Source organism: Dendroctonus ponderosae, unplaced genomic scaffold (assembly GCF_020466585.1).
Source record: "Dendroctonus ponderosae isolate FM_Combo_2020 unplaced genomic scaffold, Dpon_F_20191213v2 Dpon_F_20191213_33, whole genome shotgun sequence".
NCBI classification, from domain to species: domain Eukaryota; kingdom Metazoa; phylum Arthropoda; class Insecta; order Coleoptera; family Curculionidae; genus Dendroctonus; species Dendroctonus ponderosae.
The window spans coordinates 12,255-26,327 of NW_026018538.1; the positions used below are offsets into that span (position 1 = coordinate 12,255).

Here is a 14,073-nt window from a genome sequence, read left to right on the forward strand (position 1 = left end):
GAAGTCGCCATTTGTTTTATTCGGGGGACTCTAGCTCTACCTGAAACCACACTGATTACATCTGGAAATAAAACAAGGGATCTGAAGAATCTAACCGATTCCCATCGATATTTCATGGCCCACATTCGGAGGGCAACTTTCCAACTTTTAATTGGTAAATGCTGCCTCGTGGGTACATTTTGCGGCTTTTTAAACTCTCCGTTGTCAATTTGGCCCTTTGGAGATTTCATCGATGGAACATCAACAAATGCAATCAATCACGGTTCTTATCGGGCGATTAAAGCAAGCGTACAGATTGATTGAGCTCTTGCTGAAAGAATGCTGTTTTTACGCTGATGAGGATGAAATTCAGTCGGTCAAAGTATTTTTAGCAGAACTTTTAATGAATGCCGTTACAGTTGGCTTCACTAAGTAATTGCTTTTACACTAGGCGGCTTAATGTGCAATTTATTACTCCGTGGCTACAAGTTGAAGGAGAAATATGCATTTGACAAAATTGTTGGAGTTTTAAGAGGCAAGATGCTGCCCATGTGGTAAAAATTGAGCTTTTTGCCTAATTGGATGCTGGCAGTAAATCCAGACCCCGAAATCGTTAACCTCGCTCGATAAATTGCGAAAGTGTTTTTCCTTTAGGCAAACTTGCAGATTTTAATTTAATTTAAGGGCTCTTGTTACCTACCAGCGATTGTGTAGATTAGCGTATGTATTCCGTCAAACCAGCGAATCCAACTTTGCATTTACTTTTTTTTAGATTTATGGATATTACTCAATCCAATATATATAGAAGGAGTCGTAAAATTTCGATACGGGCCCGAAACGGATTTAATATGAGGGTTGCGTCAATCACCCTGAAAAGGGATGGCAAAAAGGATTCATTTCGATACCTAAATTTGCCCGTTCCATTCTCCCTGTTAATTCAAATGCATACAAATGCGACCCAACTAGACAAGAAAGGGATTGGACTTGTTTTTGATTAAAGCTTTCGGTAATTGGGTTGTCTTATTAGTGGAATAATCAAGAATTAACTACCATATTGATGGTCGACAAAGTCGTGATCGAAAGCGTCTGGTTTTGTTCTGTTTGACTTCCTAAAGCAGCTAGAAAATCTATAAGAGTATGCATAAAAAGGGCTGATGAGGGCATTGGTCGCTTTACCCAACTTTTATGCAAACCTAGTTCAAATGGAATTGCTTTCATTGGGTCATCGCGGATTGTTTATTTCGCCAGTGGTTTTTTTGAGCTGTTTACAATGCTAATATGTTTACTTTCCATCACATACCCCGCAAATATCGATACGCAAAGGAAATTTCGCTAATGTATCTACTTTCCCTATTAGCTTTTTCCATTGTATTTTCAAATTGAACATTTGCATTTTATAATTTCAAATAAAATTGGTTTTTTTTGGGAATAATTCGTGCGGTTCCAGCTTCAAATTAATTACTTTTGCAAATTGCATTTAAAGCTGATCCTCATCGACATGTTTACATTTTTCAAAAGTACCGGACAAATTGAGGTTTCAAGTTGCATAATATTAGTCAAAAAATTGTTGCACAACATTTTTTCTATTTCAGTATAAAACTGAACCGTTTTTAATTATAGTTTTATTAGTAGATCGTTTTTAAAATTTGTGCTTTTATATTTTCTGTGGCCWCTTGTTCCTCCTTCCCACTACCCTTTTCTGCCCCRTAAGTTCTGCATAATGTACAAATGACTCCACTATTCGTTCCTTTCTTATCTGGTAKTTTATCCCTTCTGAGGACACTCTTRATTCTTCCCAGATATTTAATATCCACTGTCTGAATTTTACTCTTGAGAGCCTTTYTTAGTTCCCAACTCTMGTTGCCATACAATAMACSRGTACCGGTTTGACAAATGTTTCTTAAATATGTATTTTTTCAAAATCGTTTTGTTMTGTGTTTYGCCTTCWRMTTCTTGCCTTTTGTATGTGATTTTTAAGACATCATTTCCTCAGGTCTCCTTCTTCAGCTTTCTTGCTTAAGAGACGAATTATCTATCAATAGGTAGTYAAGAGCTATCACTATATTCATTTTTGTATTGTTTACAAWGCCCTYTCTTCCAAWTTTTTTTATTTATTTAAAATCTTTCGTCTATCGAAGTTCTGCCATGGTAAACTATAGCTGTTGCRCTAATTCTTTCATCAGTTTTTAYTTCATARTTTTAATTTCCGAGTATTTACAATCTCAAGAACTAACATTTTGCACCCGTTTGAGCTTCACTTCGCCTAGGTCTGCTTTGATTATTTCCTCTTCTTGCTTCACCACTTTCTTAGTTATGTCTATATTAATATTAATGTTCCTTGCTCTAGACGATTATTTGCATATCGCTGGGACATGTTTAAGATCTGATGATCGTTCAATCCGCCTCAACTCGCCAACCATTTTCATGTTTGGCACACTTTTGCCTTGCTCTCCCCCAGTATATCATTAACTCGTTAATGAATAACACAGGGCTTAAACGTACTCTCATTTTAACCTTTTCTCTTCTTAACGTCCTCGTACTGTTTACTTTCTTTTCTCATATCATCTCAAGTTCTTTTTAATTTTATGCTTTCTATGATTTTTCTTATCTTCATACTCACTCCCCTCTGTTTCAAACGTTTCCAAATCAAATTTTTTCTCCCACTACGGAGGCCAAACTTTTTGAATATTAGCAATTTTCTTCTGTGGTATCGCTTTGAAGACGAGTTGTACTGTTTCTATTCTTTCCTTTACTCTTCTCTTTAGAACTTTATCGTATTTGTTCATTTCTTCACTGAGCAAAATTATCGCCGTATGTTTTTCTTTTGTAAAATAGTTTTAATATAGCTAGTTTCCAGTTTCATTTCACACTTTCTTATTTAGTTAGGTGATAATATTTCAACCTCTTTCACTGAAGCTCACAGCCCTTATGTTATTGTAGCTTGCTGCTTTCCCTTCTTTCCAACTATATCATTTTATTAAATTGTGTCCATATTCACCCTTTTGTTGCATTTTTCTCTACTGTCATTTGTTGAATTTCAATTGTTTCAATATTCTGTAATCATTTCTTTATTTTGCTTGCATTATTTTGAACATCTATTTTACTGTTTGTCTCCCTTCTTCCATTTTGTTGTTGAATTATTCTCATGCTTCCTGTTTTGCTGCGTTCACTATGTTATGAGTTGTAAACCCTTTTCTTTTCCCATAAATTTTGTCTAGTTTTTTTAAATTTCCACTTCCATATTTGCTTCTTTACTTTCAGAAGCGTTTGCATGCGACAAATTTAACTTACTTGCCTTATTTCCGACGCGCTTTTGCCTTCTTCTTAAAACCTCATAGGTATCTCTCAAATTATATAAATTGATTTGTTTGCCGTGTTACTTTTTGTACTTATTTTAATTTTGTGAGCTTTCTCCTTTTATTTCTGTTAGCATTTTTATTATCCACTCAACAAAAAATGTTTTTTTTACATTTCTGCTGTCGGCCAAAAGAAGTCAATGTTTGTTCGTCGGAAGTACAACCCATTCTTTGTCAATTTTCTAGTTAGTACTTACTTCCATCTATGTCTCTTAATATTACCATCTTTGAGACCATAAGCTACAATTATAGTGGTACTTTCTCTTGAGCTAAATTCTGTTTTAAGTATTCTCTCTGTGATACCGATTAAGCCTATTTTATAGAAGGTCTGGGCTTTTTATTTGTGATCCACCCAATCTGTTCTTTATCCCTCATGTTATACACCAACAGGTATCGGCTTCCACTTCCATTTCTCCTTGTTCCCTATTGAAAATTTCTGGAATTCTTAGTAAATTGTAATTCTCCTTTTCCTTTTTCCAGACTTTTATGTCAATTCCTGTCCTCTACCTATTATCCACTCATGTGTGCTCTCCACCTGTACTAATGATTCTATTTCAGTTCGTTTTTCAGATTTTCAAGTTTTCTCAACTTATCAGCTTCCCAAGATCTTTCATTCATCTGTATTTTCTTTTCCTTCTCTCTGTTTTTGATTTCTAACTGTTCTACTACCGGTTTTTCGACTCGCATACTTTTCCAACTAGAATTAGTTTGTTGTACTTGATAAAACATATTAAAAATTAAGCTTTCTTTTCCTGAAAATAATTTAGGTCTGCATTTTATTTTTCAAGTTAACTTTTTCTGAGTAAACGATTATGCTGGGTGTCCCAAGAAGTGTTGCTTTAATATCCACAATATTACTTACATGTTAAGTTTGGTGATTGAATTTTAATTTACAAAGTTTCTAATTTCGTAAGGAATATTCTATCCTGCAACAGTGTTGACATTTTGGCATTGGATGGCAAACTGCACATTTATTTAATCTGTAGTTTATAGAACATTTTCATATTTTTATATTTATATTTCTTTAATTATAGATCATCAACAAAAGTCAAAGAATGTTTGTGTTTTTTTGTAATGTTCCTTTTGCAAGTGTATAGATGCTATTTTATAAATATTTATTCTTTGAATGGTCAGTTTGCTTTACGATATAAAACATTTTTAGCTTAAAAACTTTTAAGGACAAAAAATACCAGATACGAATTAGCTTTAAAATCCTTAGGTTTAAAATCAAACCAATAGATTTTTAAGTCCCATGTAGACAGTCGTAAAAAAGACAAAACTTTTATGAAGCCTTAGCACTTTGTAGTTCAATAATTTTTTCTTTTCACTCTTTTTGACTCATTTTTCCCGACATTTTGATTGGACAACCCTCTAAGTCTTCACTGAGTTTCCTTTCTCGTTTTATCCTCCTCATCACAACAGCTTTATGTTCTCAAAACTCCGTTTCATTTGCAGTTTTATCGGCAAATTATTGGCACAAAATCCATCTGAATGTGACTTTCATGTTTAATTAGCAACATTAGCAATCAATTCGACGCGTCTATAAACCAGCATTCAAACCGTATCAGATATTCAAATAAGAGAAACAAGCATGCATATGCAATTCTATAGAGAAACGAATTTGGACCAGACAAGTTAAATCCTTCAAGGATTTGGATTCAAGACGGCATTTCTTGCGGTTTCCGATATGTGCAAGCGGATGCCTGGATTTATTGTTTATTAAAGCCCATCTGGCTATGGAAATTCGAAGAAATGGTGCAGAATACCAATTGCCCTCATTTACAAATGTACAAACTGAATTTTCTGCGGTTTAATGATGAATTAAATGGGAATTTGGTTATTACAGTCAGTTACCTATCAGAGAACAACTCACTTTTTTGAAAGGTTGCTCCGATCTGCTGAAAATCGGGTTTTATTGCACGTTAAATCGGTATAAACTGCTTGATAGCATTCAGTCCTTTTCATTTGGATCGCGTAAAATCTGGCAAAATCTGCCGATTTCCATTTCATCCATATTTATAGGGCCGAGGTTTAATGGCGAAATATTGCTTAAAAAATCCCTCTTGGCAATTTGAAATTTATCAAAGAAATTGCTTTTATCCCAATTATGTTGATTAGTCATCCAGGTTAATAAATTTGTTGACATTTTTCACAGCCAAATATTTAAAATATTGACCAACCCCTAATGGATACTCGGCCATTCACCCAAAAATTCAATATGTCCCAGATGTAAAAAACGATGCTATGAAAAATTATGGTGAATTTATACAGCCAGATTAAGCTGAAGCTTTTAGGATGAAAAATGGGTTTCGCGTATGAGAAATTGCATCGCTCTTTAAAGTTGAGAGAGCGTGAGCCATTTTAAAACGGGGTTTCGTTGGACAACATTTCACCAGATGCGGAGTTTCTAATTTCGACCTCTTTACGACAATATCTATATAGAGCGGAAGGCTTTTCTAGTTTAAAGCCCCCTTAATGCTTGTAACGATGGAAAAGTATTGAAAATGTTACCGTAATAAATCGAGTATTTATGATGGTTTTTGAGCTGGATGCATGAGAATCTTTTCAACTTTTTAGCCTTTTAGTCTCTGGGTTATTGATAGTAGCAATAGTAGATATATTATAAAGGGATTTAGATTATTATTATTGTCTACTATTATAGACTTTAGGAAATCGGAAAACATTCTCTGACTGAAAAAAATGACTCCAAAAATGGCAAAACTTACAGAATATATTATTTTTTTATCCTAAAAGATTCTATTTTAAAACCTGGAAGACACTATATAAAATTTAGTTTGAAAAATGTGCGCGTTTAGAAATAGTAATTGACATTGAATTGTGATCGAACGTGCTCCCAGCACAGAATTTTAAATGAGTTTGTTCCATTCAACGTGTTTGCACTGAATAGTATAGAAACAATAGTAAAGCGTACAGTTTTTAATCAGTGATTTTAGCATTAAACAGTTGCTTTTGCAACCAAGAAAAATGTGTAAAGAACGCAATCAAGAGCTTAACCAGCAGTGAAAACGAGCTAAAAACAATTAAAAAATATCCGCACATAATTTTACATGTATTATTTCTTGTATCGCAAAAGGTTTCTGCTTTTGTATTGAAATAAAAATTAGAACTTCCTTGATTTTGACTTATCGGTGTGTTCTTGAAGAATGCACAAGTTCAATGGTTAACAATTTTAGATGATTTTCTACTAACCAATTCTTTAAAAACATTTTTTTGGACTTTTAAATCGTCGCGATTAGGCTTTTTCTTGGCGTCTGGCAAGCACAACTGGTTTGCAACTTCAGAGGGGTTTGGCTTAATACCTCATATTTTCGCATTTAAGGCTAAGTTAAGAACAGCATTAAGTATATTTAAAGTTGAATCTCAGCTTGATCTCTACAGTACAGACAAAGGTATTTTTTTTTCATTATGAAATACTAACTCTTTTGACCTTTTGGACAGTCGAAGCACACAAGTTCTCGTATTCTTATGGGGCTCAGAAATACTATCTAAACAATCAAACTGAATTAAGTCCATTTTGTCCACAAACATTGGAAAAATGCATTTTGATAAAAGTATCGTTCATTTCATTAGAAAGATCGTTTTTTGGATTAAAATGGAAGAGTTAGAATGCCTTAGAAATCTAGAAGGGGAGCATAGAGCAATAGAAATCTGCTCAGATCTGCTGGATTACAAAAAACCAATTATGTCGTGAATAAAGACAATATTTTGCTTTCCTCTGAATGTTGGTTGCAAGGCGCAAAATAAAAATAGTGTTTAAATGTGATTAGATATATCGACTTAAATTAAAGAGCTTTTACAGTCTGCTAACAGAAAATCAAACAATCGAACAAACATTTTGGTCCTTCGAGCCGGATATCAAACATTTTCGTCCTTCGAGCAGATATCGTTATGATCATACATATTTGCTCTTGAAATGATTAAGAAATACAAGTTATCTTTCCAGTGCGCGGCTACTCTTATCTTCCAGCAGAATTTTTTCGAGTGTAGAAAGATCTTAAGGCGACAGCCGACGCGGTCATAAAATCACAATTATTTGGAACTTGGAGTAAGAGAACTGATGAGATGATTGTTGAATATTAAAAAGCTTTAATATTTAATTATTAATTAAAACATTTGAGTCAAAGAATATTCATCAAAAGTAAAAAAGTCCTTAAAGGTTCTGGTGAAATCTGCATGGACGATGTAGTAAAAAAATCCTCAAACTTTGCTAAAACGCTAAAAAGCGGATGATCAAATTGAATTTCCTGAAGCACGACTTGAACGTGAAATAAAACAGAAAAAGCTTGAGACTCGAAAACTTCTTGTTGAAATGTATAGCAAAAATATTGGAAAAAATGTGGCAAGCCGTAATGACGCAGTTGGAGAACATGAAAATGACTAAGAGGCATGCGAATGCTCTGAAAATAATGAAAATGATCTGACTTTAAAAAAGATTTAAACCATTTACTACTATTATTATCATACCTACCAATTTTTCAAATAGTTTTGATGACTTGGCTTTATTAATTGCAAATTTTGTTTTGGCACTTTGCGAATATTTTAGAACATTTGTTCGTTTTAATTTAGTAAAATTTGCAGTGGAAATTTTTCAGTTAAAAGGGTTTTTTGCATGGGTTTTATTGGTTCCCAATAAATATCTCGAAACGGTTCTTCATAGCGAATTTTTTATGTACAAAAGTTGGAGTATGTACAAACAAAAATGTTTTTATGTACAAACTGAGTTTCTTTTTTTAAAAAGGGGCGCTTTCTACATGAAAGAGCAAGTCCAAATATAGATAGTACATAAAAAATTACTTAGATAAAACAAATATTTAAAGCTTTGTTGGCCTATATGGACGTTTTATATTAAAAACACCCCAGGCATCGCCCTGTAAAATTGGGCACTCGTTAAAAAACCCTCGGTATTTACATTACTTTTAAATCTATTTCTTATTTGCTCATTGTTTTTTGCTACTGTTTTTCTCAGTTTGTTAAAAAACTCTCCTTAATTCCGCCTCAAGCAACATTGCCGACGACAAAATCATATAAAAGAATGCGATTAAATATCCGCTTGGTAAACCCTGTATAATAGCATTCAATTTTATATTTATGGCTTCCTTAATGTGTTGTATGACCCTTTTCGGTGACGGTTAATTAGCGTCTTACTAATAGCTTTTTGTTCAAATTGGGAAGCTTGATGGGTTTTCAGTATCCTTTAGTTCCGATGCGCGGAAAGTGCCTCCATGAGGTCGAAAAATAACTTGTGCTAATCACTAACCGAAGAGTTAGGAAAATAAAAAAAATGAAACGTTCCGATAATCGCAAGCGTTAAATGTGTCTTTGATCTTGTCGGATAATGGTTCACATGAAAATCAGAATCACTGAAGATACCACGCAAACGGTATAGCAAAGAACTGCAAACCCAAATTTAGTTTACTGAAGTGTTATTTTTCCAGGATAATTCGCATCAACATCGAATCCTATCGGCTGTAAGAGGGCGGCTGAGGCAAGTAGCCGCCTCCCTGCAGGCTGCGGTCAGGTTCCGGAGGTTTTCCCGCAGAGGAACCACCGCCCCCGATTGGTTCGTCGACAAAAGTCATCAGGAGGATAATGCTGATGTTGGCGAAGAGCCTCAGCATGGCTGCTGGGGATATCGGGTAGTTTTTGATCCCGCTTTACCCATTTATTACAAAGTAAGTAGTTTTGCTGTCGAACTAGAAGATTGTAACATGTTACGATATAGACAACGGATCAAGTGCAACAAGTGTTATCTTTGAATGTTTTTGCTGTGGATACGTTCTTTTGCTGTCGAAGACTGAAAAGTGAAACAGAGTGTACAGAACTGGGTTTGGACTGGGAAGGAAAATTAATATTCAAGTCAAGACTTGTTTAAAAACGGCCAAACTCTACTTGTTGGCTTCGTTGTTGACATTAGGATTAGTTATTTCTGGGTTATTTGGCTCGAAATTTTGAAGCTGATGAGTTTTTCGGACGTTTAGTTTAGTTCGAGGGGGAAAAAATGTCCTCCTGACGTTTCGCAGGTACGAGTGGCTTGCAGCCTCAAGGGTGTTTCGTTGAAAAGCTCACACTTGACTAAACCTTCGTTTGTAAATAGCGCGATCCTCAAATTCCTCAAGAAGTTTCTTTTTCGATCGTACTAATAGTATTCCTTTACACATATCTCAGGTTATGATTTTTACTGTTGCGAATGCTAAATTTATGAATATTGGTGGACATGTGGACTTCTTGCTCCAAAAGTATTAGCTTTTTGAATCTAAATCTAGCCTTTAAAGCTCCTGCCTTATATTCATTATATATTTGTTTTTTTATACTTATCACGCACTTTCTAAACTATTTTTATTCAAATTCAAAACTAAAATTTTATTTTTTCCAGCCACTTTTCGAATATTTTAGTAGACTTGTTTATTTCAATGCAAGAAGATTTTCGATGAGCATTTTTCAGTTAAAAAGGACTGATGCATGTTTTTGATTCATTATCTTAAATCATTTACTACTATTTTTATCATACCAACGAAATTTTCGTAACTAGTTTTTATAATTAAGTGTATATTTTTCTTGAGAACCACTTTTCAAATATTTAAATATAATTTTATTTTAGTGCACTAAGGACTGCAGGGGACATTTTTCAGTTACTTAAAAGATTTTTATGCGCGGTTTTTAAAAACTGATATTTTTTCCTCTGTTGGTGCCCAATAAAATTTTCATACGAATTAGGGGCCAGAAAAAAAATAAGAAAAAGAATTAATTTATTTTCCTTTATGATGCCATTTGACTGTTTTGTCAGTATTTTCTTTAACAATGCTAAGCTTAGGAAACTTCGTTTTTACCTATTATTATATATTTATATTTTTCTTTTGTGGTTTAACTGCACTTCGAAGGGAATTCCTCTAATTTCAGTTTATAATGCTTACATTTTGTAAGTACTCTTTTTATTATACATTTTTGTTTTTCAATATTGCTATTTTTATTCTTTTGCTTTTATTCCATTCAAGTAGTAGTAATACACGTAACTAAACACGTAATTAAATTTAATCAAATCATATTTATGCTTCTAAACACAAACAATAATTTTCATTTTGTCGATTACACTGGTTCATTTATTTGAAACTTTTATGCTCCACACAGTATATGAAGATTGCTCATATAATTATAGAAATAAAAGCAGACTTAAAAAAAGTTGTTAAGCAAAGTGGAAGCGAGCTTTACTGTTCCATTTTTTTTTTGGGTTGAAAGATTTTTAAGTTACGCCTCTGAAGGAGCAAGGAGTGGTATTGAAAAAGCCTGACAAAAATCATTTTATGGCAAAGTTGATAATTATTTAATTTCATTTTATGTCTTCATTGAAGACTTATTCTTCCCTTTTTCTTTTACTTTAACGTTTGTCTAGTTTACGACGGAGGGTTTATTTTGCTTTTCCAGTTTCGTGCTTTTGTTCCTTGGATCTTTAAATTCCAATTTCTCTTCATATGGAGTGATTGTTGATCCGCTAGATCTACTCCCTTGTATCTATATTTTGCTTTGGGTTTTAGGGTGTAGTTTTGGACGTATTTGTACCATTTTGTGCGTATCAGAACTGGGTGATTGCAAAATATGGATAAATATTTTTGAATTAAACTGTTTGATAAAGAAGAGTTTGTCGTCTGCACCACAAATGTTGCAAGTATAAACTCTGGCGCTATAAGCGCTAGATTGAAAAAGACAATAGTGCTTTTTCAATCTAGATATAAGAGCAATACGCACAGGCAAAGTAGTTCAACATTTTGTTGAAATAGTTGCACATTTTATCCAAACAACTGGTAATTTTGGTTCGTTTTTGTTATCAATGAAGTACGGAAAATGCCCTCTTTTGCACCGTCTAGAGTAGGTTTTCTGACGCTATAAATTTTGATGGACCCAAGCTTATATGTTTACCTACCAGATAGGAATCTTCTCTGTCGAGGTAGCATCCATCTAAGCACTTCTTAGTTCTACTCCTTCATTGCTCATTACTCTTGTATATGCTGAGCAGTAGCATATTATATATAGAGTTGTTTCATATCTAATCCATCGCTCATTAAAAGTTCTTGCAGTTTCTGATTGCGTACTGATTGTAGATGCGATATCGTCAAATAGTCCCGGTACCTCCTCCCAGTCCTTCCTATGTTCTTCCGAGATGATAAAGTTATTGGCTGCTTAGCAATCTCATTATCTTTGGTCCTGCTTGTTCCAGTCGCCCCAGGAAGTTTTGCTCAATTTGAGTTTCTGGACAAGGATTTTAGTTCTCCAACAAGTGTAGGAGTATTCATTGTGTACTATTTTCAAGTCTTTATTGTGGCTTTAATTATGCCCGGTCTAAAATGAACTTCATTCTTCGTCCAACAGAACAACAAAGTTGATAATTATTATTGATTAATTGATTAACTTTAATATGTTCAAATACTGACTGAAGAAAGGCAAGGAAGAACGCCTTTCTGAATGAATTGGTGTTTAAATACCACCATAAAAACTATACGGTTCACCATAAAAATGTTGACTAATGTAGCAATTGTCTTTTGTAATATTTTCCAGATTGATTCTTATATCTAATGGTTTATCAATATTTGTGGATTATTGGGATAAATACTGGACAAGTAGAAAATTGTATCTGAGTCACTGCAATTAACCCAAGCGCTTTTAAACATCGACGTAAATGATATGCACAAGTTATTCCCAACAATGGTAAATCTGTATAATTTCGTCAAAATTTGCATTTTAAAATTTTTATTTTCCCCTGCGACTGTTCCCATTAATACCTTGGCACGTCTCTTTCGTTAAATTTAAGTTAGTTATTGTTCTTGTCTTCCAATTTAATCTCCGAATAAATTTGTCCAGTGGGTCGGTTATAATTATGGTAGCTATTTGTATAAATACTTTTATTTTCTAATTCGTTCTTTGTATACATTATTCGAATTTATTCAGTGTGTCGCTCTCCAACATCAACGCATCAATACTGAGAAGGCTCGTATGCAAATAGTTACACATAAACCAACCAGATGATTATCTATATACACGCAGGTTCCAAGTAGTAATATATGCAACGTTTCATTTATTGGACATCATCAATATTTGACAATTTTTTCTGCTTCTGGACTGTTCCAAATATTCTAGAATCTTCGCAAAATGTAGAACTTACATTATCCTTGCCAAGTGTTGCTTTAACGCAGGATTATGTGAAATTAAAAATTATATGAAAGCTCCTCCAAACTTTCAGCCTTTTCATATATACATTCATTAAATCCAATTGCTTTAGTCGCATTTCACTCAATAATGTGTTTTTTAGGGCAACATAAACCAGAACGACGGGAAATAATGCGGGCCCTAAAAACTGATGGTCTTAGATATTATAGGCACTTTAAAGGGCCTTTCCCAATTAATTTTTGAGCCATTAATCCGACTCGTGTTCAGTTAAAAAGGCCGAATTTAACTGAGTTTTTTAATTCAACAATTTTTAATGCTGGCATTTTGGAATTTTCGTGTGCTTATTGTTGTAGTCCTGCAATTTAACCAGTAAAGCTACATTTTTGGGGTCAGAACGTGATACATTGTTGGTTTTATGGGACGTTGATGTATATGCTGGTGTTTGAAAGAAACATTGTCGAAAACCTTTGTGAGATTCAATAAAACGATTGAAATTTTGCAAGGTGGATATTATTAATTAAAACGCATATTGTGTCAATATTTAAATAGACTCATAAGCATATTATCTATAGTTCTCTGCTGAATTACTGTTTGGAGATTTGATGTGCATTATAAGACATTAGGGTTTACATGATTTCTTCCTTGTTTTAACTATTAAAGGATTGAATAATCTGATACTGTTTTGTATCAACATTGCTTATTAAAATCGTACAATCCAAGTTTCATTGCCATTTTGAAGTTGCATGTTTTTCACGGCACTTGACCAAAGAGTCAATAAAAATTTTTTTGTCACAGTTTTAGTCAATTACCAGTTTTTTTTAATTCTACTTCATTATTAGTATTGTGCTATTCTCTTGCATGTATTTGATTATTTGATAATATTTCGCATTTGAAACATTCACGGGAAACGTTTTCTGGTTTTTTGCAGTTTTGTTTGCCTTGCGCTTGATTTGGGTGTGTATCTATCAGATTTTACTTCTTCTGTTTTAGTATTGCGCTATTCTCTTACGTTTATTTGTTTTTGCATCAATTTTTTTAAATAATTTTTGCATCTGAAACATTTACGGAAATCGTTTTCTAGTTTTTTGTGCTTTTTTGCCTTGTGCTTGATTTGGCTCTGCATCCATCAGATTCGCTTCTTTTATAAAGCGATGTTGAAATAGTGTTTGATTCTCTTGTATTCATTTTTTATATCCTTTTTATGTTTCTTCTGCATTCGTGTATTGACTAAAAGCTACTTTTGGATTTTGGTCGGTTTATTTGTCGTTTGCGTGGCTGATTATCTTTAAGTTTTCACTTTTCTTATAAACTAATGTAGTCATCTTAAACTATTTTGTGATTCTCTTGCATTTACTTCCTTTATATGCTTCTTGTACTTTTTCGCATTTCAACCTTTCACGAGAAGCGGTTTTTGTCTTTTTATTGTTTTATTCGATTTTTTTATCAGTTTTGACAATTTTTTAATATAAGGTAGTGATTGAGTATTGCGCAATTATTTTGATTAAATTTTTTGCATCCCTTTTTTTGCGATTTTTGTACTTTTTATTTGCACTGTGCTTGA

General features: G+C 33.4%; 1 protein-coding gene across 1 annotated transcript in view; it reads left to right on the forward strand.

Moving 5' to 3' along the window:
* Positions 1-14,073, forward strand: part of LOC125504043 (cyclic nucleotide-gated cation channel subunit A-like) — a gene marked incomplete at both ends in the record, with an annotated part of 37,128 nt that overhangs the window by 5,644 nt on the left and 17,411 nt on the right. Inside the window, 1 exon segment of the mRNA XM_048665365.1 lies at positions 8,792-9,028. Coding sequence (XP_048521322.1) covers positions 8,792-9,028 — 237 coding nt within the window.